The sequence below is a fragment of the Stegastes partitus genome, unplaced genomic scaffold, assembly GCF_000690725.1.
Source record: "Stegastes partitus isolate 25-593 unplaced genomic scaffold, Stegastes_partitus-1.0.2 Scaffold167, whole genome shotgun sequence".
Classification (NCBI taxonomy): domain Eukaryota; kingdom Metazoa; phylum Chordata; class Actinopteri; family Pomacentridae; genus Stegastes; species Stegastes partitus.
In genome coordinates, this window is record NW_007577898.1 from 143,893 (window position 1) to 167,255 (window position 23,363).

The 23,363-nt window shown below is 39.3% G+C and overlaps 2 protein-coding genes across 8 annotated transcripts; both read right to left on the bottom strand.

Annotated features, from left to right (window-relative positions):
• Positions 1 to 74: 74 nt before the first annotated feature.
• On the bottom strand, positions 75 to 12,411 carry fubp1 (far upstream element (FUSE) binding protein 1). Of its 7 annotated transcripts, XR_520106.1 has the most exons (21): positions 12,281 to 12,411; positions 11,744 to 11,867; positions 10,475 to 10,510; positions 10,301 to 10,337; positions 10,147 to 10,193; positions 9,968 to 10,039; positions 9,819 to 9,876; positions 9,544 to 9,706; positions 9,122 to 9,220; positions 8,886 to 8,984; positions 8,680 to 8,782; positions 8,144 to 8,383; positions 7,733 to 7,893; positions 6,790 to 6,941; positions 6,608 to 6,684; positions 6,275 to 6,400; positions 5,849 to 5,923; positions 5,320 to 5,382; positions 3,470 to 3,630; positions 1,245 to 3,389; positions 75 to 737 (listed from the first exon to the last, which is right to left on the bottom strand). XR_520106.1 is itself a non-coding variant. In XM_008279648.1 (20 exons), the coding sequence occupies exons 1-20, from the start codon at positions 12,371 to 12,373 to the stop codon at positions 3,369 to 3,371; spliced, it is 1,974 nt and encodes a 657-aa protein (XP_008277870.1). In that variant the 5' UTR covers positions 12,374 to 12,411; the 3' UTR covers positions 75 to 3,368. The 7 variants fall into 7 exon arrangements, 6 of the variants coding, with proteins under 6 accessions (XP_008277870.1, XP_008277868.1, XP_008277869.1 ...); XM_008279648.1 differs by having other exon boundaries at positions 75 to 3,389; positions 11,777 to 11,867; XM_008279646.1 differs by having other exon boundaries at positions 75 to 3,389; positions 8,150 to 8,383.
• Positions 12,412 to 13,439: 1,028 nt separating this feature from the next.
• Positions 13,440 to 21,119, bottom strand: slc25a24l (solute carrier family 25 member 24, like). Its single transcript, XM_008279652.1, has 10 exons — positions 20,997 to 21,119; positions 20,771 to 20,897; positions 20,250 to 20,337; positions 18,922 to 19,033; positions 18,655 to 18,813; positions 16,547 to 16,684; positions 16,352 to 16,462; positions 15,371 to 15,538; positions 13,995 to 14,133; positions 13,440 to 13,907 (listed from the first exon to the last, which is right to left on the bottom strand). The coding sequence occupies exons 1-10, from the start codon at positions 21,117 to 21,119 to the stop codon at positions 13,720 to 13,722; spliced, it is 1,353 nt and encodes a 450-aa protein (XP_008277874.1). The 3' UTR covers positions 13,440 to 13,719.
• Between the last annotated feature and the right edge of the window lie 2,244 nt (positions 21,120 to 23,363).

Sequence of the window (23,363 nt, forward strand, 5' to 3'; positions counted from 1 at the left end):
CGTATTTTTCCTGCTTTCAATTAAATGTGTGCATACTTCCCTGTGATATACTGAATAAGACTCGAGGACATTCGTCCAGTTTATTAGTTACAACTTTATTAATGAACATGGCAACATTTTAGAAGTCAGAACAGTTAATTCAAAAAAAACAAACCAATAGATTTAATATACACAGCACATGAAACCTTGTTTACCTCTAAGGCATGCTCCTTGTTTTGTCTTCTACACCCCCTCGAACTCTGTGTTGAAACACTGAGCATCTCACATGTACAGAGTGAATAGCCTCAAACAAAACAGTGTGACCTTTGTAACTACAGAGAAAAGTGATCTTTAAAAAAAAATAAAACAACTGCTAATCCCAAATTTTACTGCCAGTATATCAGTTCCTGTCCTCGTCCAACTTTCTAAAGCACATTCCTGTTCGTGACTAAAAGTTATTCATGAAGGCAGTGACACGATGAAACAAACAGCCATCAGACAGCTCTGGATACACTATCATGATTAAAACAACAACAATCCGGGCTAGAAAAACATGTATCTGACCAACACTCAATTTTTCTTTTTTTTTTGCAATCACAGAATTTGAATTTCATTGCGTTGCTGTTTTGTTACCTTATCACTGGAGCTCTTGAACGGTCTACGTTCAGCAGTGGGATTGACTCAAAGGATTCCTCCTTTTGGGGACAAACTACGACACGGCCTGATTCTACGACCTAAGCCTGCAGCATCCTCCAACACTGTGAGCGAGAAGTGAAGGCAGCAGCGTTTCAATAGTAGATTTGCACTGCACTTGAGGGCAGATTCACACCACGACAGAAAAATGTACTTCAAAAAAAAAAATCATGTATTTCACCGTTTTGTGTTTTAAAAACCTGAGCACATTGCTAACTTCTGGCAACAGGCATGCAGTTTGTTACACCACTAAAAGCATCGATATACAGTCGCTTGTCAGACTTACCGGGTGCAAAGAATAAGGCTATCATCAAATATTAAGCACAACATTTCCTCCTAATGCAACAACCTTTTTTTTTCCTGGGGTCATGTAACAAGTGAAACAGCTCATATCATGCAGTTCATTCATGAAAGCATCTTTTAAAAAAGACAAAAAAAAAAAAGGGCTGATAATCCTGGACATTTCTTTAACGACTAAATGCATTGTTAACGACACAGGTAAGCATTTTCTTTGCATGTAATATTGGTCATGTCACTGGACAAAAACACTGGTTTCCTTAGGTTGCGCTTACCTGTGTTATTGCAGCAGAACCTAAGGTGCAAGGTCTGGGACGACACTGCAAAGATCAGATATAATCGCACTGTTTGCCATCAGTGAACAATGCAGTCAAAAAAATAAGATTTGCTTTTTCGAAACCTTAAATATCAACAGCCTTTCAACAACAGTGCTCATTCAGAATCATTGTTTTAAAAAAATCAATACTGAGCTAGTCAGAAAGCACTTCCACTACTAGCATTCCACATGCTCATGTAGGACATTAAAGAAATTATCAGCAAGAAACCTAAGCATGCTACGCTGGAGTTATGCAGTAGGAGTTTTCTAGCGTTGCAATGAATGGCATTTTTCTTTTTAAAAAGAAAACACATCGACTACACAATGGCACTTAGCAGGTCAGATAATCACAACGCAAAAAATACAACCAACATGGACATCCTTAAAACAGTTCCTACCAGCAGTGTATCAGAGTGCTGACATTCAAACCCTCAGTTCAGAAATCCGACTGAAATGCTACCTACACAAACACTACAGCATACTGTGGAGACTCAGAGGCTGAATGTTGTGCAGTCACAAAGGGGGAGATAAGTCTCAGAAACATGTGGTACAAGAATCATCAGAGTCTAAAGCACTATGCCTCTCCTCAGAACATTTCATACTTACCCAAGACAAAGGGGAAAATGGCAATATGTGACAAAAAATAGATATATATGTACTACATGTTTTGCAATTTATAAAGCATCGAGAAAAAAAAGGCGTGTATTTCTCAAAGTGTACTTACATTACAGGAGGGCTCAACTGAAGGATGAAGACTGCTTAGCCACCCCCGAGCCTACAACATCTACGTTCTTATACTGGATAAACACTAACAGAATGGGCACAGCAAAAAAAACTTTTTTTTTGCAATGTTTTTATATTAAAAAAACATTCTTTTTAAAAAAAACAAATTTATACATGTGAGTTAGTTCACAATTGGGCAAGACAAAAGTTTCAATGCATTTCTGATACAGTGGCAATTTGTTTTGGTTTTTTTACCTGACTGTCCTGGAAAAAGAACAGCACAAAAATATAGATATATAGATATATATAACACTAAAAATATGCAACATTTCTTGGAACCACGTTTGTCTGAGGAACATGAGAAGAGTACTTGCTTACCGCTTTTCTAAACTTGCCTGTGGAGGAGGAAGTGACTATATCAAGGCAAAATACAGTGCATACTACCTCAACAATGTCAGCAAACGAGGCAACAGTAAATAAAGAAAGAGCCACAGCAACGCAGTTAATGCATGGGATGCGATACACAGATACCTGGCAACTTGCTCATGTCAAACAGTCTACTGCTAAAGTCAGGAAACAGGGAGTGTATTAAAAAAAAAATCGTCTATCAACAAGGACGTTTGTTGGTCTGAACCGTTCAGGATCATTGCACGCAAATATTATCTAAGAGCCTTATAGACAGTTGGAGAGAGACAGGACAGCAACAACTTGGAGTCAACCATTTTTGGACAATTAAAACCCCACACATGGCCTGCAGTTCAACAGTTTCCCCTCCCGTAAAATAACAAAAGCATACAGAAGTTCATCTCCACCCCCTCTTGGTTTTAAAACCACCCCAACTTACCAACACAGGAGGTTTCAGTTTGTTTTATTGCAAAAACACAACAGGCAAAGAGCATTTTAAAACTGAGATGATTTACATGGTAATGTCTACAGTTTAATAAACATGAGTTCTAACCACATTTAATGTAGAATACAGGGCTGGAATGACCATATGTATAATTACCTCACTAAAAACAAAAGCATTTACAAGAAAAAGAAAAACAACAAAAAAAGAAAAAATCAAGGAGGACGTGTTCGCCGGGTAATCTGCCATCTATGTGAAACACTTTCAAACCAAGGAAATTTAAGATCTTCATCAAGGCGTCTGCATCCAAACATTTAACAAAGGATTTTGTTTCGACAATGTAGCATTTACTTTATGTCCACTTCACATTACTGGCCCTGTGCAGAAGAAATACATAGAAGATACATTGCATGTTAACAGCAGAAACAGTGGACTCAGCTTCCCAAAATAAAAAGCTAAAAACCTGTGTAGGGAGGAAAGTAGTTTTTGGTTAAGTTTGAGCAGCTGCTGCAGTCACTGGAGCCCTGTGGAAACCTGAGGAGGGAAGGAGGGTTACGGTACAAATCGACTGAGTGTAAGTGAATGTGGAGGGCGGATTCTTATCGGGGGTGTACCTGAGGGGCTTGTGGTGCTGCACCCATCGACTGAGGGTTGGCCGTGCCGTAGTATGCAGCCTGCTGTCGGTAGTACTCCGCCCAGGCAGCGCTGTAGTCCGGCTGGCCTCCGGGCTGAGAGGCTGCCGCCGCCGCCGTTGCAGCCTGAGGGGCTGCTTGACCTGGAGGGTAAAACGAGAGTGGATCAGGTGAGTGGAGAAAACGAGCTCGAGAGAAACGACACCAACATTTATCCAGAGGTCTGTACTGAGAAGCAGGATTAGGACTGAATGAGTTAACTTCAGGTGTAGGACTGTAATCTAACACAGAATACTTGGTTATTACCACTTAGCAGTAGGGATGCATAAATAATTGAATTAATCAGATAAAAACAGTCCATGTTGCACTAGTTGTGGTTAAGTGGGGAGACTACAGACTTCTATGTGCAGAGATGTGGAGTGAACCATTACTGCAGAGCCTTACTGTGATACAAACAGCATTCGTTGGGTGTACTGTGAGGCGCAATAAAAACATTTTGTCCCTTAAAAAAAAAAAAAAATCACTGAATTGTGATACTTATAAAAAAATATATAAAGATAATAATTTTGCCTATAATCATGCAGCTTTAGCAAACAGTACTATTTCCATATTTACATTTAAAGATGTACTTCCTACATAACTACCTGTAATATATATTCTCTGTTTAACACATTCAGTGGCATAACTTTGTTTAGACTTTTGGAAGACTTCCAAACACCCCAAAACTAAAATTTAAAGTGATGATGCAAACACAAAAACTAAAAAACACTTGTGATGGCTGCTGCGAAATGAAGGTAAATTCATCATGGGCTGTTCCTGTGGCTACCACTTGTGGCCGCTGTTCTTCACATTTTAAATCTTTTAGTGATAAATTCACATTTGAAAATAGGCAGAGAAACAGTTGTGCTGCTCTGTACAGACTTGAAACATGTTCAAACCTCTGGCACTCAGCAGCTACATAAAGCAGACAGTTTGCTTCTGGCTGCAGACATGAAAAAAAAAATGGCATGCCTAATAACAGATCTGAGTGCGGTCATGACTCCAACAGGCCTGAATATTTGAGCGGTTTGAGACGAGAGCAGCTGCTGTTGTCGAGTTTGACTTCACTCTTTAAAAAGCAGACAAGAAAAGGGCAGAAGGAGGAGAGGTGTCTTTATCCTGCACAGACTGACTGATCTCAACACAAACACTCCTCGGTATAAAGTACTCGATTCTTCTATTCAACCCTTTAGGCTATGAAGCAACAACACGATGTAAAACTTGTTCTCCAACATATTATGAAATGACTACATATGATATGCTACTATTCCAGTTTCTATAATGAACAGAGAAGGCAACAACAGTTTAGAATCTTTGGAGATTATATTTATAAGAAGGGGAACGAACCCACAACCAACGCCTCTGGTGGTGGGTCAGAAACCTTCTGCCTTTATATTGGGCGGCTGAGAGAGCAGCAACTCTACTACAGAGAGCTGCTAGAGGAGACAACCACCCTTTAACATGAGCATCATCAGAGCTGCAAGGAAACTAGGACGGTTTTACCTCAGGTGTCTATTTAACAACCACATTGTAGTGCTGCTGCTCTTGGACTCTTTAAATCTGTGGCCATCTTTTAGTAAGCCTCTTACAGAAATTACAACTGTTTCTAAGCTCAGGAGGCTGTCAATATTACATATCAAGTTCGTATAAAACATTACTTTTAGCACCAGAATCCCATAATACCTAAATTATTCACTTCAGAAGATGCAGACTGTTTTGCTAATGCAGTCATCCATCATAAAAATAGTTCAAATCACAGTTGTTGTATTCTAAAAATGGAAAAGAATACTAACCTTGTTTCTTGTAATACTCCTCCCAGGCTTTTGTGTAGTCCTGAGGTTGTTGACTCTGTTGACCTGCAGAGAAAATCCAAACGTGTCAATGCATCCAGGTGTAACAAAGGGAACAAGACACAACACAACACTGGTCCTACATTGCTTATATCCATAAGCCACAAATCCAACATGTTCATCATTTAACTCTACACACATTCAGTAACAGTAAAACATTCATGACACGTGGCAAAACTCTGCCATCAGTGTGGATGAAGCCCTGAGATAGACTAAAAAAAAAAGTAGGCTACTCTAAGATCATTAAGGTGGTTCTGTGTCGACAGCTCAGTCCTGCAGATAATCAAAAGTGTTGCAGTCTAAACAGCACAGGCGTCAAATGTCAAACCAAGTGGAGACACACTGACAAGCTCCACTGCAGGCCAGTAATGCTGACAAATGCCCAGACCTGAAAAAGAAGCTGATTGAATGCCCAGTGACTGTTTAGACTGTCTTGTGTTAATAGGTGTACACTGAAACTACGTTCATATACCCATTTTCTTGTAATATTCCTCCCAGGCCTTGGTGTAATCTGCCTGTCCACTCTGACCTGCAGCCTGTGGGTCACCTGTTAAAAAAAACGGTACTTGTAATTAGTAAATCATTCTCAGCAGTTTGTCCTCCACCTGCCTGGGTTGGGCTGTCAGCCTAGGGATGGTGGAGGAAAACTATCCTGTCCCTGGGGTAATATAAAAAAAAGTTTTTTTTTTTTAAAAAAAAGAGTTGCTCTGCAAAAGCAAAGTCATTTAAAGGTGAAACCATCCAACCTGTCTTCAGTTAGCAACACCAGGAAGACATGAGCACAGAACGCTAAAGTAAATCTACTCAACTACGCTGCTCTACACTCATCTAGCAGATTCTGCTTGTACAAGAAGCAAACACTTTCTGCTTTGCGTTAGCTGAAGAACGTTTCGGTTACCTTGGCCGTTGGTTTGAGTTGTGCCTGGAGCTCCGCTGGTCGGGGTCATGGGAGCCTGCGGCTGCTGGCTGTACTGAGCGTAGTAGGCTGCCCACGCTGCTGCGTTGGCATCAGCTGCTGCTTTATCTGCACATGGCAGATGAGTTTTGTTACCACACACGGGCCAAGATAAAGGCTATGATCATACAGATACATTATATAACCTGTGAGTAATTCAGAATTCTTGTTTATATATCTTGTAACTGATTAAAAACCATTGCTCTAATAAAAGGAATAATCGTGACAAAGGGCCTTTTAGCTGAACCACTGCGTCTTCTGTCAGCAGGTACTCACTTGGATCAGGCTGTCCCTGCTGCCAGTGTGGGTAGCCATTGCCCCATCCTTGAGGCTGGTAAGGAGCAGGAGGACCACTGATGAAAGATGACACAGAACCATCAACACGCTGCATCCTCCACTTGTGTCTAAATATTCTTACAATCACAAAAAGCTAGCGAAGAAATGGCTACTGGACTGACTGTGGTCCTGGAGGTCCCTGGTTGTATGGTCCAGGGTTGTATGGACCCATGGGAGCTCCGGGGGGTCCTGGTGGTCCTGGAGGACCATGTGGGCCTGGTCCTCCGTGTGGGCCAGGAGGACCATGTGGACCACCCATAGGAGTGACTGGTCCCTGAAAAAAACAAAAACACACTGCAGTCAATAAACAAGCAGTCGCAGCAAAACAAGATAAATGGCCTTCGTTTTGTGACAGCGTGTAATAAATTAAAATCTACAATCTACAGTAGATTTTGTAAAGAATACAGCTACCAAGAAACTGTCAGCTGATACTGACAAAAGAAATGCTGACAGGGTGACTGAGATCTCCACAGTAGTCTGAGTCACCAGATGTGGGCATCGGTGTCACTGGTTGCTCACGATCAGCTTTGTCTTGCCCTTCCACTGTCTGTGTGTTACTTTTTCTTTTTTAAATCCACCACAACAGGAAACTACAGCAACCTGCAACACTGACGGTTTTTTGCCGAGGATTTAGATCATACAGTAAGGCAGTGATTATTTATTATGATGACAGTGCTCGGCTCCATGCATGCCAATGTTCCACCTGTCACTATTGAGGAAACACAGAAGCTGCATGTTTCACTTAGCTCCGCCCAAGATGACTGTGATTGGTTTAAAGACGCAGACTGACACTGAGGTGCAGGCAGACCAATGTGTACCGCAAAATGGGCCAGCTGAGGACTAACCCCAAAGTGGAAGCACTGTCCAATACAAAGTAGGAAATTTAGAAAATCCAGACATTATTGACTCATTTCTGTGTAAATGGAAGACTTGTCTATTTTTAAATCTGCAGTACAGATCTCTGCGCAATGCAAGCGCACCACTTATGTGCCTCTTTCATGCCTGGATTAGCCAGTTTAACCTCAAACGTCGCAGTGGAAGTGTGGTGTCGCTTGAAGGTCTCACCCCAATTTTCTCCTCCACCAGCTGCCTGGCGTAGTCAATCTGTTGAGGGGAGCCTCTGACGGTGAACATCTTTATGTTGGGATCAGCGTTGGGCGGAGGATTCCTCTGTAGCTCGATTCTGGCTCCAGACTGCTGGCTGATGCCTTTGATTGTCTCACCACCTGGAAAATACATAAATCATTACTCCATGTAATAACATGTACAGGCTGATAGACTTTGACTCTCTTGCCTCTCACTTTTGCTACCTTAAAATTGTATTGCTGAGATATAAAATCCAGCCCAAGAGCATGTCTGTGGTTTTCCAGACAATAATGCACCTGACAAAACTAGTTATGTCTGGTTCTTCTAACTGAACTTGATTTTCTTACTCATAAATCCAAAGTGGAGCACAGCAGCTAAGGAGCTACTTGCCTTTACCAATGATCAGGCCGGTTTTCATTGTTGGGACCGTGAAAGTAAACTCTTGCAGGCCACCGGGGGGTCCCATGTTCCAGTTGCCTTGTCCGCGGCCACGTCCCCTGCCGCCCCCGTGTCCTGGAGGTCCTCCAGCCTGGACGCTCCTCAGCAGGTCGGAGATGATCTCTGCTGCATGCTGAGCCTGATCAGGGGGACCCATGATCTGTGCTATCCTGTCTGGTGTGCTGCCGTCATCTGGAGGGAGGAAACAGGGGGATTAGACACTACTGAGACAGTGTTACTCCAATTTCAGCCTCTGTTGTTATTACACAGAACAAATGTACTATTTTCTATAATATGGTCAAACTAAAACAGCCTCTTAGTTGTGTGTGTTCAGGTCTCAGATAGTTTAGGGTTGGGGTTATCCATCAGTTTGTCAGCGTGGTGCATGAGTTTTCATCACAGACCGTACACATTTTCAACTAAGTCTAAATCAATGTATTTTTGGCCACTTCTTTGTGAATTGTATTGATGCCACGTTCATCGCTCACCTGGTTTGAACTGAATCCTGACGCCGGTGTCATTCTGTATTTTCTTTATCATTTCACCGTTTCTCCCAATGACGATGCCTACTGCAAACCGTGGGACGGGAACCTGATCGGCAAAAGAATAGAAAGACAAATGTAAGGCATGTTTTTAAACCCTCATTTCTGAACGGATTTTAAAATGAAATAAAATGGAAAAAATAAATACTCACATCTAAGCTGTCTCCTCCTCCGATCCTTGAACCGTACTCGCCTCTCTGCTCCCTGAAGCCCTGGTCTCTGATCAGCTCCATCACCATCTCTTTGGCTTGCTGAAGAGAAAAGAAATCACGTTATCATTACAGCTCGATATAAGCAGCCTCCACACAGACAATTAAGCAAGTGGTTTAGATCACTTAAGATCATATCCTGATTCTAATGTTTGAAATGCACAAACAAAAAACCCCACCTGAACTTTAAAGGGTTCTCCTGAAATGCGGAGTGGCTTGTCTGCGCCTGTGTTTTGGGGTCCGTCCTGGATCATGACCATCTTCACTCCAGCTCGTTCCTGCAAATCCAGAGAAATCGAAACCATCAGTGTGCTTCAGTCTCAAAAACAAACGCACTCGTCTCTTATTTGTGTGTGTTCAGGTCTCAGATAATTTAGGGTTGGGTTTATCCATCAGCTTCTCAGCGTGGTGCATGAGTTTTCATCATAGACCGTACACATTTTAAACGGAATCCAAATGATCGTCTCTCTGTTAATTTGATCAATGTCGTCTTAATCTGTCAACTGCTTTTACCTTATAATCAAATAATTGTTGCGGCTCTACTCACTACATCACCCTACTGTCCCTCCATTTTTGTCTCTCACTTTGACTGAACACTCACCTGAAGGCTTTTGATGGTTTCTCCTCCCTTTCCAATGACAAGGCCGGCTTTAGAAGCAGGGACCATAATCTCCTGGACAGTCATTCCCGGGCCGTCGTTGTGGTGGAACGCTGGGGCTGGACGTCCCTTCTCGACGATTTCTGTTAGTAGCCGCTTTGCAGTCCTGATGGGAGAAAAATTGTCATCATACATCATCTGCAAACACTGACAAGGAACCAACTGAAGCAGTGACTCATGAGATGTTCTACTTTAACTGGAAACAGGTTGGCACTTACTGGATTGATTCTGGTGGTCCCGTTAATGTGACTGACCTATCTGGCATCCCTCCGCTGTCTACAACACAGAAAATGGGCTGTCAATACAAAAACCCTCGAACAACAACAAAAACTAGCCGTTGTTACATCACCAACAGATCCAAACCTACCAGGAGCAATCTGTATTTTACACCCAGACTCCTGCTGAAGACGTGATATCTGCTCGCCTCCTCTTCCAATAACTGAAGAAAATAAAAAAAAAAAGAAAATTGTCAGTAACAGTAACAACATAGAAATTATGTTTTCATTGCTTGTTTTCCATAAAAAAAACAAAACAAAAAAAACTTACTGAATCCAACCATTCCATCTGGAACTTTGAATTCTTCTGATGTTGACCTGATAATGAAAAGAAGAAACTTTACACATTATACCTATGAACTGAATAATACAATAAGGCGTAGGTGTAGGTAAGGAAAAGCAAGCAAAGCTGCAACTTTATCTACCTTGGGGGGCCTCCCATGCCTCCAATTGCTGAAAAGGCTGAAAAAACACACCACAGCACATTAGAGGAAAAGTATCCATATCAATAAGTACAAATATTTATTCTTTCAAGTTAATAATTAAATGCAGATTTACACAAACACAACTAACTACAGCAGTGTCATCGGGTCACTTACCATCATTTGTAGCCACTTTCTTCGTCTCTGGTTGGTCTGCAACAACACAACAACAACAAAAAATCATCAGAATCTTTCATTATGCCAAAACTATCACTTGATTACTGGTGGTTTCACACATGTGAAATTGGTTTTTAAACATAGCCTGAAATAAAAAACAATTACAGAAGCATCTACACATAAAGGGATAGACAATACTCTCAATAAAACAGCCCTGGAGGAAGTCCCACCTCACAAAGGGTTATAATGTTTGTTTTTTTTGTTCAAACTGCTTAGGACAGTTGCTGATTCAGCTTTGGAGGCAAAAAAATCTTCAGTTTTGTGCAACACAGATAGACTAGAACTTCTAAAGTCATAATAAATTCAGTAATAAATCAGCACATCTCAGACAGTTTAAGCAAAAAAAAATTAACATCACAACCTTAATTGAGGCAGGATTTATAGCAGGAGTGTTGTATCAGAGTTTATTACTATTACCTGTGTGTAACTAACAAAAATATCATGTATAATGCTTTTAATTTCACTCAAATTCTCCACAGTTGACTGGTTTAGCATTGGGAAAACCAACATGTTCAACCTGGTTTTATAGCACAATACAAAATTCTGGTGGTGCATATTTAGCTAGTTTTCAAGGGGCATTTTTTCCCCAATAAGGCGTAACTCAAACATTATTACATCTTAAAATAAATAGAACAAAAAACACCTGAAGTCTCAACAACATTCTCCCCATTGCCAAAATGGAACAGATTCACTATAACAAAGATTTCAAACGGTGTGGAGCCCATTATTAGCATAGCTTGAGATGTAACTCTACAACTATGACTTTGGAGCAATATGGCTATGAATATCTGGGTTTTGTATATGGACATTCTGGTAGTTTTTCACGAATTTTTGCTTTTTCTTGTTGTTTTTCTGTCTTCTGTAACTACGCTAACTGGTCAGTTCAGATCCAAATATTAATACATATACACTGATTTCAAACAGCTGTGAAGACAAACAGTGAATTATCATCAACCATAAACACATGCCATAACCAACAAATTGCATAAAGTCTACAACATTGTGAACTGCTCCTATGGTTAGTAGTAATGAACAGAGTGTTAAGACTTATTGGTGAAAATGCACATTGATATGAAGACAACAGTACTGTAGAGAGATGCTGAGTTAATAACACGTCTACACAGGCGAATACATTTTAGTAGCTGCTAAAACACGCAGGCAAGCATTTAACTAACAAGACTTGCATTGAAATCGATTTGAGCCACTGACCGATATTCAGGTTAGGCATGGGAAAATACCCACCAGCGTCCTCCAGGGGCCTTTTCTGACCTCCATAGCCGAATTCGTTTGTAGGGGGTGCCGCTACGCCATCGCCACCGATCTTCGCTGCGATCTGTACAACAAAACAAAGAAGAAAAACAACAGTTGAGGTGATTTATTTGCAGTTTTCGTGTAGGTGCGTCTGAGGAGACACGCTGCTTGCGGCCTACACTTTTGTGCGGAAGTCTGCAGCAACAAAGGAAAGCTTCACATCGAGGGGTAGGTTGGACTCACTACACCCCATAACGCCTATATTTGTGGTTACTGTTATATATTTGGTAAATTTAGTCTGAACACGCAGCTGTAGTCGCATCTGTGCTCACATCTGTTTTCCGTTTTGAAGTGTGGCGTATGGTTAGTCATCGTTCGTTAGCTTAGCCTAGCCTGCCGTGATCTCGTTGGTGACCGCAGAAAGCACCCAAACTCGCTCTCTGCTGTCCGGCCGCGGAATATTTTTTTAATTAAATGTTTTGACGATGTTGTTACCTGTCGTGCTCGCTGTAGAGCGTCTTTGAAAGCGTCGTTCATGCCGCCACCGGCGTTAGAGGACGGAGGAGCCACGCTGCTGTAGTCTGCCATATCTGCTGCTGCTCTCTTCTCCTACTCGCGCTACAAGATGGCGGGCTTCATTCACGGGATTTGGACGGAAAATATCGCGATCACATCTTTATCTCGCGATAACGTCAGCAGCAGGCAAAGGCAAAGTGTTTTAATAGCATCATATCATGCACATAGGTTATTCAGTGCTTTATAAGAAAATGTAAAAAAACAAATACAAAAATTAACCACTAAAACATGCGATCAAAATTAAAAGAAAAAATTACGATAAGGAAAAATTGCAATGAGTTAAAAAAGTTCTGTTATTCAACAAAACAGGGAAATCAAATACAGATTTTTCTTAATATATATAATTTTCTTTGAAAACACGTTAAATATACATAAAACTATTAGATTTTTTGCTGTTTTAAATATAGTAAAATTGTGTAATTTTTTGGTCAAATATTAGAAACGAACAAATTACCATGAAGGTATATTTACAATTTCGGCCTGTTTGTTTGTTTGTGTGTTTCCTGTCGATATGTAAATGTAAATTACTTTTTTTTTTCATTAATACAATTTAAAAGTGAAATCAGTCATAAAAAAAAGTACATGACAAAAATAAAGCATGTAACAAATGAAGTATACAAATAATAGTAAGAAAAAAATGAATAAAAATGAAAAGAAGTTTACTAAGAGAACAACACAAACAATTGTAAAGCATTATTTGTAATGTTTTGATCATTATCCAGTTCATGAATTAATTCCATTTTTTTACATGCTTGAGGCTGTACTTTATTTTAGTGTTTTATAATGTTAGTCATAACAATTAGTGTTACAAATCTAGAATTGTACTTCCTGTTGTCTTGTAATGTTGTGATTCAGCTGCTATGAAGCGTGGCCGTGATAACGAGCAACGTCTATAATATTTTATGTCAAATGACTGCCTTGATTTGAAATTAATGGTTAATAAACACCAATTTAATAGCACATCTGTCATAAGTCACGTCAAAGCCTCAACACTGTTAATGATGAATGGAAGCTGATCCCAATTAAGAAATAAAATTTTATTGTACAGCACACATGACAGCTCATATCCATATTTACACAGCAAATCCCAAGTTGGTAATCATTACACTTGTTCACATTATTCAGTATTTTTCAGTCAATGGTGCATCAGTGTTAGTTTCATGTTTTCCTGGTCAGTAGAAAAACCACTGACTAAAATAATAATTAAAAAGCAATCCCGCAGACTTACGTTGAGCATTATGATTTACTTTATGAATGTCAGCCCCCCTTTTTAGTTGTTTTTTTTAGAATTCCTGTTACTTTTGGACAGTCAGTTAACATTAATAACAGTCACAGCTTTGTATTGTTCTCCACATTCATCAAGATTCGATGGAAGAAAACACATTTTCAAACTTCCTAGTCAGAGTGTAGTTTATCAAAGCACATGGAATAGCCCTGACGAAGCTCGCTCCCATGCCGTTATAATATCCTCGCAATCCTCCTCTCTCATATATCCCAGTGAGTCCTGCTAACGCACCTGAAGCTCGGCGGGAATCTGGAATGAAAGCTGGAAAACAAACCAAAAAGTGAGCATCAGATCATCTCAAAGTGCCTAAAATCATTTCTAATGTGTCAGAGAAATGATAGATGTTACCCTGCGCTTGCTGCTGCGTTCGAATCACCGCCAGTGGATAACTGGTCATCTGTCCAGAGGCGAAGGCCACAAAGCTGAAGAAGAACAGGCTGGAGTCGCTGTTGTAGGTGGGATCACGCTTTGCCCAGGACATGATGGACTGCAATGAGGAGCAAATTGGTATGTTTCAAAATAAGAGTGTAACTGTAAAAAAACTAAACAAAACCAAACAAAAAACAATACAACAAAAATGTAATAACAGTAGCAGTAATGTAACGGTAAATATCAATCAAATTATGATGTTTATAGCAGATTTTAATACAATGTGAACAGTGATGTTATGTAAAAACAATTAATTACTGCTTGTAAAAATACAGATTTTTGATACAGACATTATTTACAGTTCTGCCTTTTTTTTAAAAAGTTATTTTTTGGCCTTTTTGCCTTTATTACTTAGGACAGTCAAAGCAGAGATGAGAAGTGGGGGAGAAGAATGGGGGGAAGGGGATGCAGCAAAGGGCCATGAGCGGGATTCAAACCCACAACCACTGCATCGGTGACAGTAGCTCGTGAGCATGGGTCACCAGCTCAACCAGGTGAGCTAAAGCAGCAGCCAAAAGTCTGCCTTATTTTTGTTTCCTTGTTTTTGCTGTCAACATGTAGATTAATAAAAAATAAATACAATTGATTTTACTACCTGTAACCTAACAAATGATGGAAAATCTGTAAAATTACACTTAAAATATTATTTACCATTTTCCATCATTGATATACATCATTTTATCCCCCAAAACAGCAACGGTTTATAAAACTATTAGTTTTTTGCAAATTTAAATACAGTAAAAGTTGAATTATTTTACGGTCAAATGTTGTGAAAGAACAAATCACCATTTGATGTGGATGTTATTTATAGTTTTGGGCCTGTTTTTTCCGTCAACATGTTAATTAATACTTTTTTTCTGGGATTTTACAAGATAATATTTGCAACTTAACAAAACAGGGGAAATCGGTAAAATAACAGCTCATAATATTAAGCATTTTTCATTAATTAAAATACATCAATTTCTTTCAAATAACAGCGACTATCTGTAAAATAATGATTTCATGCTATTTTAAATTAATTAAAAATGGTATAATTTTACAGTCAAATGCTACAAAAAAATAAATACTGTAAAAAAAAAAAGAACATATTTTTGACATGGACATTATTTTATTCCCCACAGGTAACATGTAAATTAATACTTTGTTTCTGTGATTTTACCAGTCATGCTGTGTCATTTACCAAAACACAGAAAATCCGTGAAATAACAATAAAATGTTAAAAAAAAAATTACAGGTACAGCTGTTAAAAACATTCATTGTTTTCACTCGATCTTTCCAGTGTTGTCGTGGCTCACCTGATGAACTGCACACTCCACTCCTGCGTAGGGGATCATGCAGAGGATGCTCGGTTTAAATCCTCTGTAGAAGGAAGACAGCGACTCGTTTCTGTAGATGGATCGAGCGCAGGCCACGACGCCATGATAGGTTCCAGCCTGCTGCAGGTTCAGCCTCACCTTCAACACCTGCAGGACGGATAAGAAGAGACAGAGGCCACTGAAATAAACCTCCACTGATACGTTAAACATAGTTCTTAAATATAAAGCACAAATGCAGGGCTTCATTTCAAAATGAGATATGAACACCAGTACTTTGTTTTTTGTCTTGTGAAGTATTTTTTAACTTTCATGAGTTGAGTAGCAAAGTACTGATGTGGCTTCATGATTTATTTTTTGTTAATGACATAAAAGACTAAACATCTTGTAAGAATTCTCTTTGTTAGTGCCAACCAGCAACTCATGAATGTGTTTACATATACACAATGTGGAAATATCGACACATTTTGCACCTTTGTCTCGTGTGCACCTTGTATTTATACACTGAACCTACGTATGTTTACATATGTGTACATAGAACTGCATGTGTGTTCTTTTTGCACAACTTCAAGCCATTACTTTGATATGTGTTTATCTAGAACTGGAACATCAACTCCTTACAACAATAACGTTACTTGTACATGTGATTTTTCTACAAAACATTTTCATATCTGCACATTTCTTATCGGATTTTGTGAAGGCACTGACAAAATTGCTGCTTAATTTAATAAAGAATCCTCTTTTATTCTATATTGGTTTAGCACATTTTCAACAAGTACATTTTGATGGGTTGCAGTGTTTGAACTTTTTTTCTGTGCAATACTGCTGATGATGCCAAACTTCTTAATAATATGACAACGACACAGTGATGTTTGGAATTAACAATAATAACTCTGCTTTAACAATGCTCAGTCTTCATGTTAAAACACAGGACAGGAATGTCGGAGCACTCGGACCTGATACCTCTAGAGGGTAGAAGGCAGCGTGAGCAACAGCTCCTGACACGCAGCCCAAACCGAAGCGCTGCTGCACCGTCAGAGTCTCCTGGGTTCTGTTCTGGGTGTAAACCTTCATCTGGACGGAGCAGAGCAGCCCTTATCAATTAGAAACAAGAAACCTTTTATGAATAATTCAAATTAGAGAGCCTGAGCTGCTCACCTGGGCGTAGATAAGACACTGCAGTGTTGACTGTGGGGTTCCTTTCAGCACGTTGACGGCGTTTCCCTGCCACATGGAGCGCAGACCACCAGCCCTCATCTCCTGAAAGCCCTGAGAGAAGGCCTTGGATCCATGAACCTGTGGAGCAGAGTGGAAAGCGTTGCAGCTGGAATCACTCTCTTAGCCAGTTGTAGGTAGTTGTTGTTGCTGGTAGGGTCCGGCTAAATGCACAATGTGAAAGCAATTAGCCTTTTTAAACAGTTTTAAAAGTATTTTTTAAAGAATTTGCTGTTATTTTAAAGGAAAAAAAATATTAATTTACACCGTAAAAGAACTGTAAATAACATCCACATCAAAAATCCATACTTTTACAAATGGCAATTCCTTCTTTTCAACATTTGATGGTCGTATTATGATATTTGTATTGTATTTAAATCAATTATCACTATTTTACAGATAGTGATAATTGATTTAAATCAAAGTAAAAATGTGTAATTCAAGATTGAAAAACAGTAAATAATTCTTTACATTTTTTAATGATCCCCCCTTTTCTTAAATTACTGAAAATATGTAGTTTTATAAAAATAAATAAACATCATAGCGCATAACCACAAAATTATTGTGTATTTAAATCAGCTAAAAATATCATTATTTTACAGATATTTGCTGTAATTGTCACTGTTTGTTTGTTTGTTTTTGGACCTTAGTGTATTACATTGTTTATTAAAAATGTTTTTTTCTTCTAGCACAATTAACCTTTTTTTTCTGCAGTTTTTTGTTTGTTTTTGTTTTTGTTTTCATTTTTGCAGTGCAGGAACACATGCAACAAACATTTCTGTCAACCTCTTTTCACTTGCTCTATCCTGGGAGGTCAGAGGTCATGCACTATGAGCTCCATCCATCCATCATCTACACATCACTTAATCCTCACGAGGGTCGCAGGAGGGCTGTCTAAAAGTTTGGGAAGCTTTTGATTTCGATCCATCAGTACCATCAAAGAGGCATCTAATTGGCCCCAAACATGCAGCCGAAGACATGAAGAACTCACTGTATTTAGATCTCAACATTACTGACAGACTAAACCCACCAAAGAACTATGACAAGTTCTCTAAGGTGTTAGAACAACCTACCTGCCAAGTACCTTGATAAACTGTACCAACAAACTGTTTTCCTCTTCACTGCACATTGTATAATGCTCACTGATAAACCAAAAATATTCATTTCATTATCCTTGAAGGCATCCTCTCTTTGCTTTAACTGCTTCAAGCGTTGTTGTTTTCTACACACCACTGTGTATTCACAGTGATGTTTAACTATGAACTCGACGCCCCTCTATTATCAGGACAAGATAAATTATGTACAACAGGGCAGGTCAGGTCAGATAACAGAGTATCTTCACACCCTGAGACAAGTGAAACAGGATGAGCTTCCATTTAAACAAGTCATTTAAAAAAAAATTTTAAAAACCCATCTTGGTATAGGCTTAAGTTCTTTAAAAAATGGATCAAAATATCAAAAATGTCATATGGCTAAGTCTATCATACAAATTGTACCAAATTGGTCTTCTTGATTAGTAATAATTGGTATTGACCCTGAAAAAAGCACAACAATTGATGTATAATTTGCATAGTTTGGGCATAAAGTGTGTTGTAGTTATTGGTATTCAAATGTGGAAGGGAGTAGAAAATGTATCTGAGCCATGTTTAAACAGATGTACTTGAAGTTGTGTTTTAGCCACATGCTAAACATCTGTATTATTCAGAAACTAGAGGATATTATCTTTCAAATAAAACTTCACACATGGATGATGGCACTCAGTTCTCCTGATAAAAGATTTTTCCATTTAGGCATCCCATATAAGCAAATATTTCATGAATTAACATGTTAACATTAGCATATTTAATAAAAAGTGAGTATGTTAAGTTAAGTTAAGTTAAGCTAAGCTAAGCTAAGCTAAGTTAATAGGAGACTGGCGACCTGTCCAGGGTGTCCCCTGCCTTCACCTTAAGTCAGCTGGGATAGGCTACAGCCCCCCCATGACCCTAGTGAGGATTAAGCGGTGTATAGATAATGGATGGAATGGGTGGAAGTTAAGAGGAGGAGCTGACCTGAAGCTGGGTTTTTAGTCGGTCTATTGGTGCCGTCACAGTCCGAGACACAGCATCAGCCAGACCTGCTGCCAGAACAAACGTCCTCCAGACACCGAAGCCAGACGCCTCTTCAGGGAACTCGATGGGCATGGCGCGGCTCTCCCCCACATCAAACACCTACAGCAGGACAACCAGAGGGATTAGACCTTCTTATATCTGTTATCTTTTTTATTCACCATATTAATATTGTGTATGGAGTGTCAGGGTCGGTCCACGTGGTCTCACCAAACTGTGTTTCCATGACGACACCAGCTCCCCGATGCTGTCCACGGGGTTGAGGATGATGTGATGCAGGAATTCGCCCCAGTCCACCGTCATGGAGCTGTCCTCATCCATCCTGCAGTCAGCAAACAACAACAGCAAATATTTGGTTTGTTTTATCTTTTCAAAAAGAACCTTGATGACCAGCTAGGCATGTTGTCTCATAGATTTAGTTATTGAACTGTGTCTTAAAGGTCAGCTGAGTGGTTCTTTGCAACAAGACAAACCGATAAGGGTCATTCCATCTCAAATCATCACATTTACAGAACAACTTCTGCCCAATCATCTCTGATTTGCCTGGATTTTTATAGCATAAAATATGAATATTTATAAAGATATTAAAGAAAATCAAATAATTTGTGATTATGGGTGAACTGAAACATGAAAAAAAGAAAATGGAGCTGTCATAAAAAGTCTTTGAACACAAATTAACCAAAAAAGATTTATAATGCAGAAGTCAGCCAGTGATAATATCTGAACCATACGAAGCTGCATTTCACAACATTACAAAATAAAACAAAAGTGAACTTTCATAACTGATTGAACAGGTATGACAAGTTGTACCACAAAAACAACAACATTGGTAGACAGTCGGATGCAGGTAGAGAAGGTGTTTCAAAAGGGTTCATGGTCAAAGTATCTGTGAGGGCATACTTGTCGTTTTAAACTAAAATGTCACACATATCATTTATATCCATAGTTTATGATAAAGAAAGTTTCAAGCACATCAGAGATGGTCGGACAGGAGGCCGCTGATGATTTGAGCTGGAATAACCCTCAGATCACTTAAACATATCAGTAAAGTCTTTATCGATCAATAATAAGTAACTGATTTATGACAGAGCGATACTAATCCTTTGTCTTCCAGACATATGATAAACTCAGGGTTGCCAGGTAGTGAGTCCAAACTGAAGGATCACTCTGGGTGGCAAAAAGTCCATTTACTCTTTTGTATCTGCAGGCTCCATCACCTGCATTCCCTCTAATGTTGCGCAATTTAATCCAAAAAAAAAAAGATTTGGCTTGGATGCTATATGTGCGTTTTGACTTAGAATGTGCTCAGACCTGGCAACCCAAGACTTAAGTTTACTTCCATTGTGTTTTATCACCGTATATGAAGGAATCAGTGTGAACTTATCATCTCATTACACCATAAATACACGTTACTGCACAGTGAAGCCAATATCAAACGTAAAACTATCTGCCTCACATGCAAATTAGTTTGAACCCCGTGTGACAACTGCAGCACAAAAACTGTGTGTTCAGGTAGGTAGTGGGCAAAAAAATCTTACATTTGTATAATTTTTTTTGCATTCGGCTTTGAAATGACCACTCCTAACTCCTTAAACAAACATACGACGTCTTCCAGGTCAATCACTCCTGATCAGAGAAGAAATGCACAGAATTACAAACAGACACTGCTGCTGCTCGTCCTCTTGTTGCCCTGCAAAGTGTCAAATGATGACGCCGCTAAAGGTGTCGGTAACAGAGCAAGGGTCAGTGTGGAGCTGCAGCACTGTGTACCATAAACAGATCTTTTGTCTGCGTGCCAGCCGTTACCGTCTGACCTTGAAAAACACATTTAACTGTCAAAGAACGAGCATTTGTTTTAGTTTGCAGAGAGGAAATCCTTCACAAATAGGAATTATGTTCAGTACGGTCTTTAAATGACATAAGAAGGAGGTGACAAGCTTCGAAAGCACATTAAAAAGTCACTACATTGTGTTCATAGTATGAATTCAACAACAAATTTGCAGCATTTTCTTCCTTGAGAAATATGTCAGCTTTTAAGTGGTAAAAGTGTCTAACTCACCACAGTTGTTCTTGTCAAGGTCGTGAAAGTAAATTTTCCATTTCTTCTCTCTGTCCATCATGTAGCTGAGGAACTCTTCATAATCCAGCAGGCCGTCCTTGTCTTTGTCATAAGAATCAATGATTTTCTAGGAGACAGAGAGGAGCTCTTTGTTTAGCAGGTGCAAAATGAATGAAATGACAGTTGTTCCCTAAGACATAGAGCTTATTAAACCCAGACATGCTACCTGGACCTTCCCATCTGCTGACAGGATCCCATGCTTCCTCATCTCGTCGTGCAGCTCCGCCACCGATATGAATCCATCCTGGTTCTGGTCCAGTTTGGTAAATAAACCACGAAACTGATCCATGTTTCATGAAGACAGTAATTAAATTTTTGCAAATGCTCAGCTGGCTCTGTCTGCTGCAGGGCCTTTCACGGGACAGGGTGAATGCATTGATTACCATCAGACAGCGTTGACCTGCAGCTCTGCACAGACGCTGACTCATTGGCTGAGCTCAGAGCCAATGCAGCTTTTATGAGCAGCAAACAGAGTAACAGTGACTCAGGGCTGCAGCAGGTGGCGCTGTGGCTGCGGGAGAAGCTTCCATCAGCACCGTGGCCTCCGGTTTACGAGCTATGCTACCGACACAGACTCAGTGTGGGCTGTAATAATGACAGAATTAATTATGGGATTCATTTTCAAATGCTTTAATTACACACAATACGGGTTAAATGTGTGTTTAGGCAGACGAGCATCATGGGAATGATCCAGGAAACACATAAAAATGCTCCATGTTCAGGCTTTTCTGGTCTCTTTTTATTTTTTGCTGTGTAATATAATATATTCTGGTTTAAAATCATGTTCAATCAGCTGCTTCCTTCGTTTTGTTGCCATTAGTTTTCTTACATTAAATTAAAAACAAAAAATACATTAAATTAAAAACAGTAGAAAAAACAAAACAAAAAGACATCAGACCTTGACATTTAAAGACAAAATTAAAGCATATACTTACAAAAAAAACTACATATTTTGTTTGTGAAACAGCATCTGACATGTAAAAGGGGAAAAAAAGCAAACATATATATCATTGCTATATGTGTTATTATAATATAAGGTATTTGTTTTTTACTGTCCATGTATGAATCAGTGTACTAGTGTAAAAAAAAAATAATAATAAAAAAAAGAAATTCACATAACAGATGTGCTTTTCAGATATTTTCTTTTACCACAAGTCAAATATCCATGTATCTCATATAATATTTCAGATTCATCACATCAAATATCTTTGTGGACCCCAGAAGGAATAACTGTTGGTCAGAAAAACTCTACAAGAGATCAGTTCAGATTAATCAGATCAATATTTTATTATAACCCTGGGTTCAGTCTCACAGCAACAAAGGCACCAGAAGAGAAGAGCCGCTTCTCTCAGTGCAGCTTTTTTTTATAGACACGAGTGAACACAGAACATGTTGTGACTAGAATAATTACACAGTTGTTAACACGAGTTCAGTTTTGGGTGAGAATGTGCCTGCAAAGCCCATCGAACCACAACAGACCAGGTCACAAGGAAAAGAGCAGCGTCTATACAACGCTCAACAAGTTGTATTTTTCCATCAATGTCTTTTGCTGGACTCGCTTTGTCTTTGAAAGTTCCTGCAGAAGTTCTGTGGACAGAAACAGAACGATGACGGGTGATAACGAGACATTTCGCTCTTTCCAGCCTCCTCAACCTCCTCAAATCAACCTTAACGCCTTGAAGGACGTCTCCGTTCCTAAAATGCATCTGGAGGAGTGAGGAGGTGTAGATCTTTACTTTGAGGCACCTGTGATGTCTGAAGAGGCGACACACAGCTGGAATACACAAACTACATCGAAGCAGGACTCACAAATCTGCATGTCCCCGTTTACAGTGTTTGTACTTTACTCCTCTGTGTGTCTCGGCTCTTTTATACAAAATAGATAAAGAACAAATCCTAAACAAAGACATCTGTGCATTACTGTCAAGTTTTGAATTTGTAAGCTGTCATGAACACTGTTCTGTTCCTCTGACGAAGGTCATCAAATGGTCATACAGCTGTGCCAAACATCATATGTGGGGTTTTTTTAAATCATCAGAGACTTTCTGCTTGACCATCTCTGATTCGCTTTAACCTCTTAAGATCCGAGCCCTTGTTTGATATGCAATTTTTATTTCTCTTTGCTATTTCTTCTGATCAAATAGCAAAGCGGAATGAAAAAAAAAAAGTATAAAGAACATAAAAACATATGGAAAAACATATATATAACATTATTACTACTGTGGTAGTATAACCCAAAATGTGATGTCTACGCATGTGGACACCAGATCTTAACAGGTTAAACTTTTTTACCATCAACTATGGACATTTGAAACGGTGTCTGTGATATTTTAGATTCATAGATCAATTTTGGTATTTTGGGGGAAAAAATTACCCATCAGCCTACTTTGTAGTCTGGACAAGCAGAGTGACGATTATTTATTATATTTATTGAATTCATATATTTATTGGAGGCTTGACCTCTTCAGCAGCTACTATTAATATACATGTCATCACACTTTAACTTCTGCAGAGTCCAGCTGTGACATTGGAC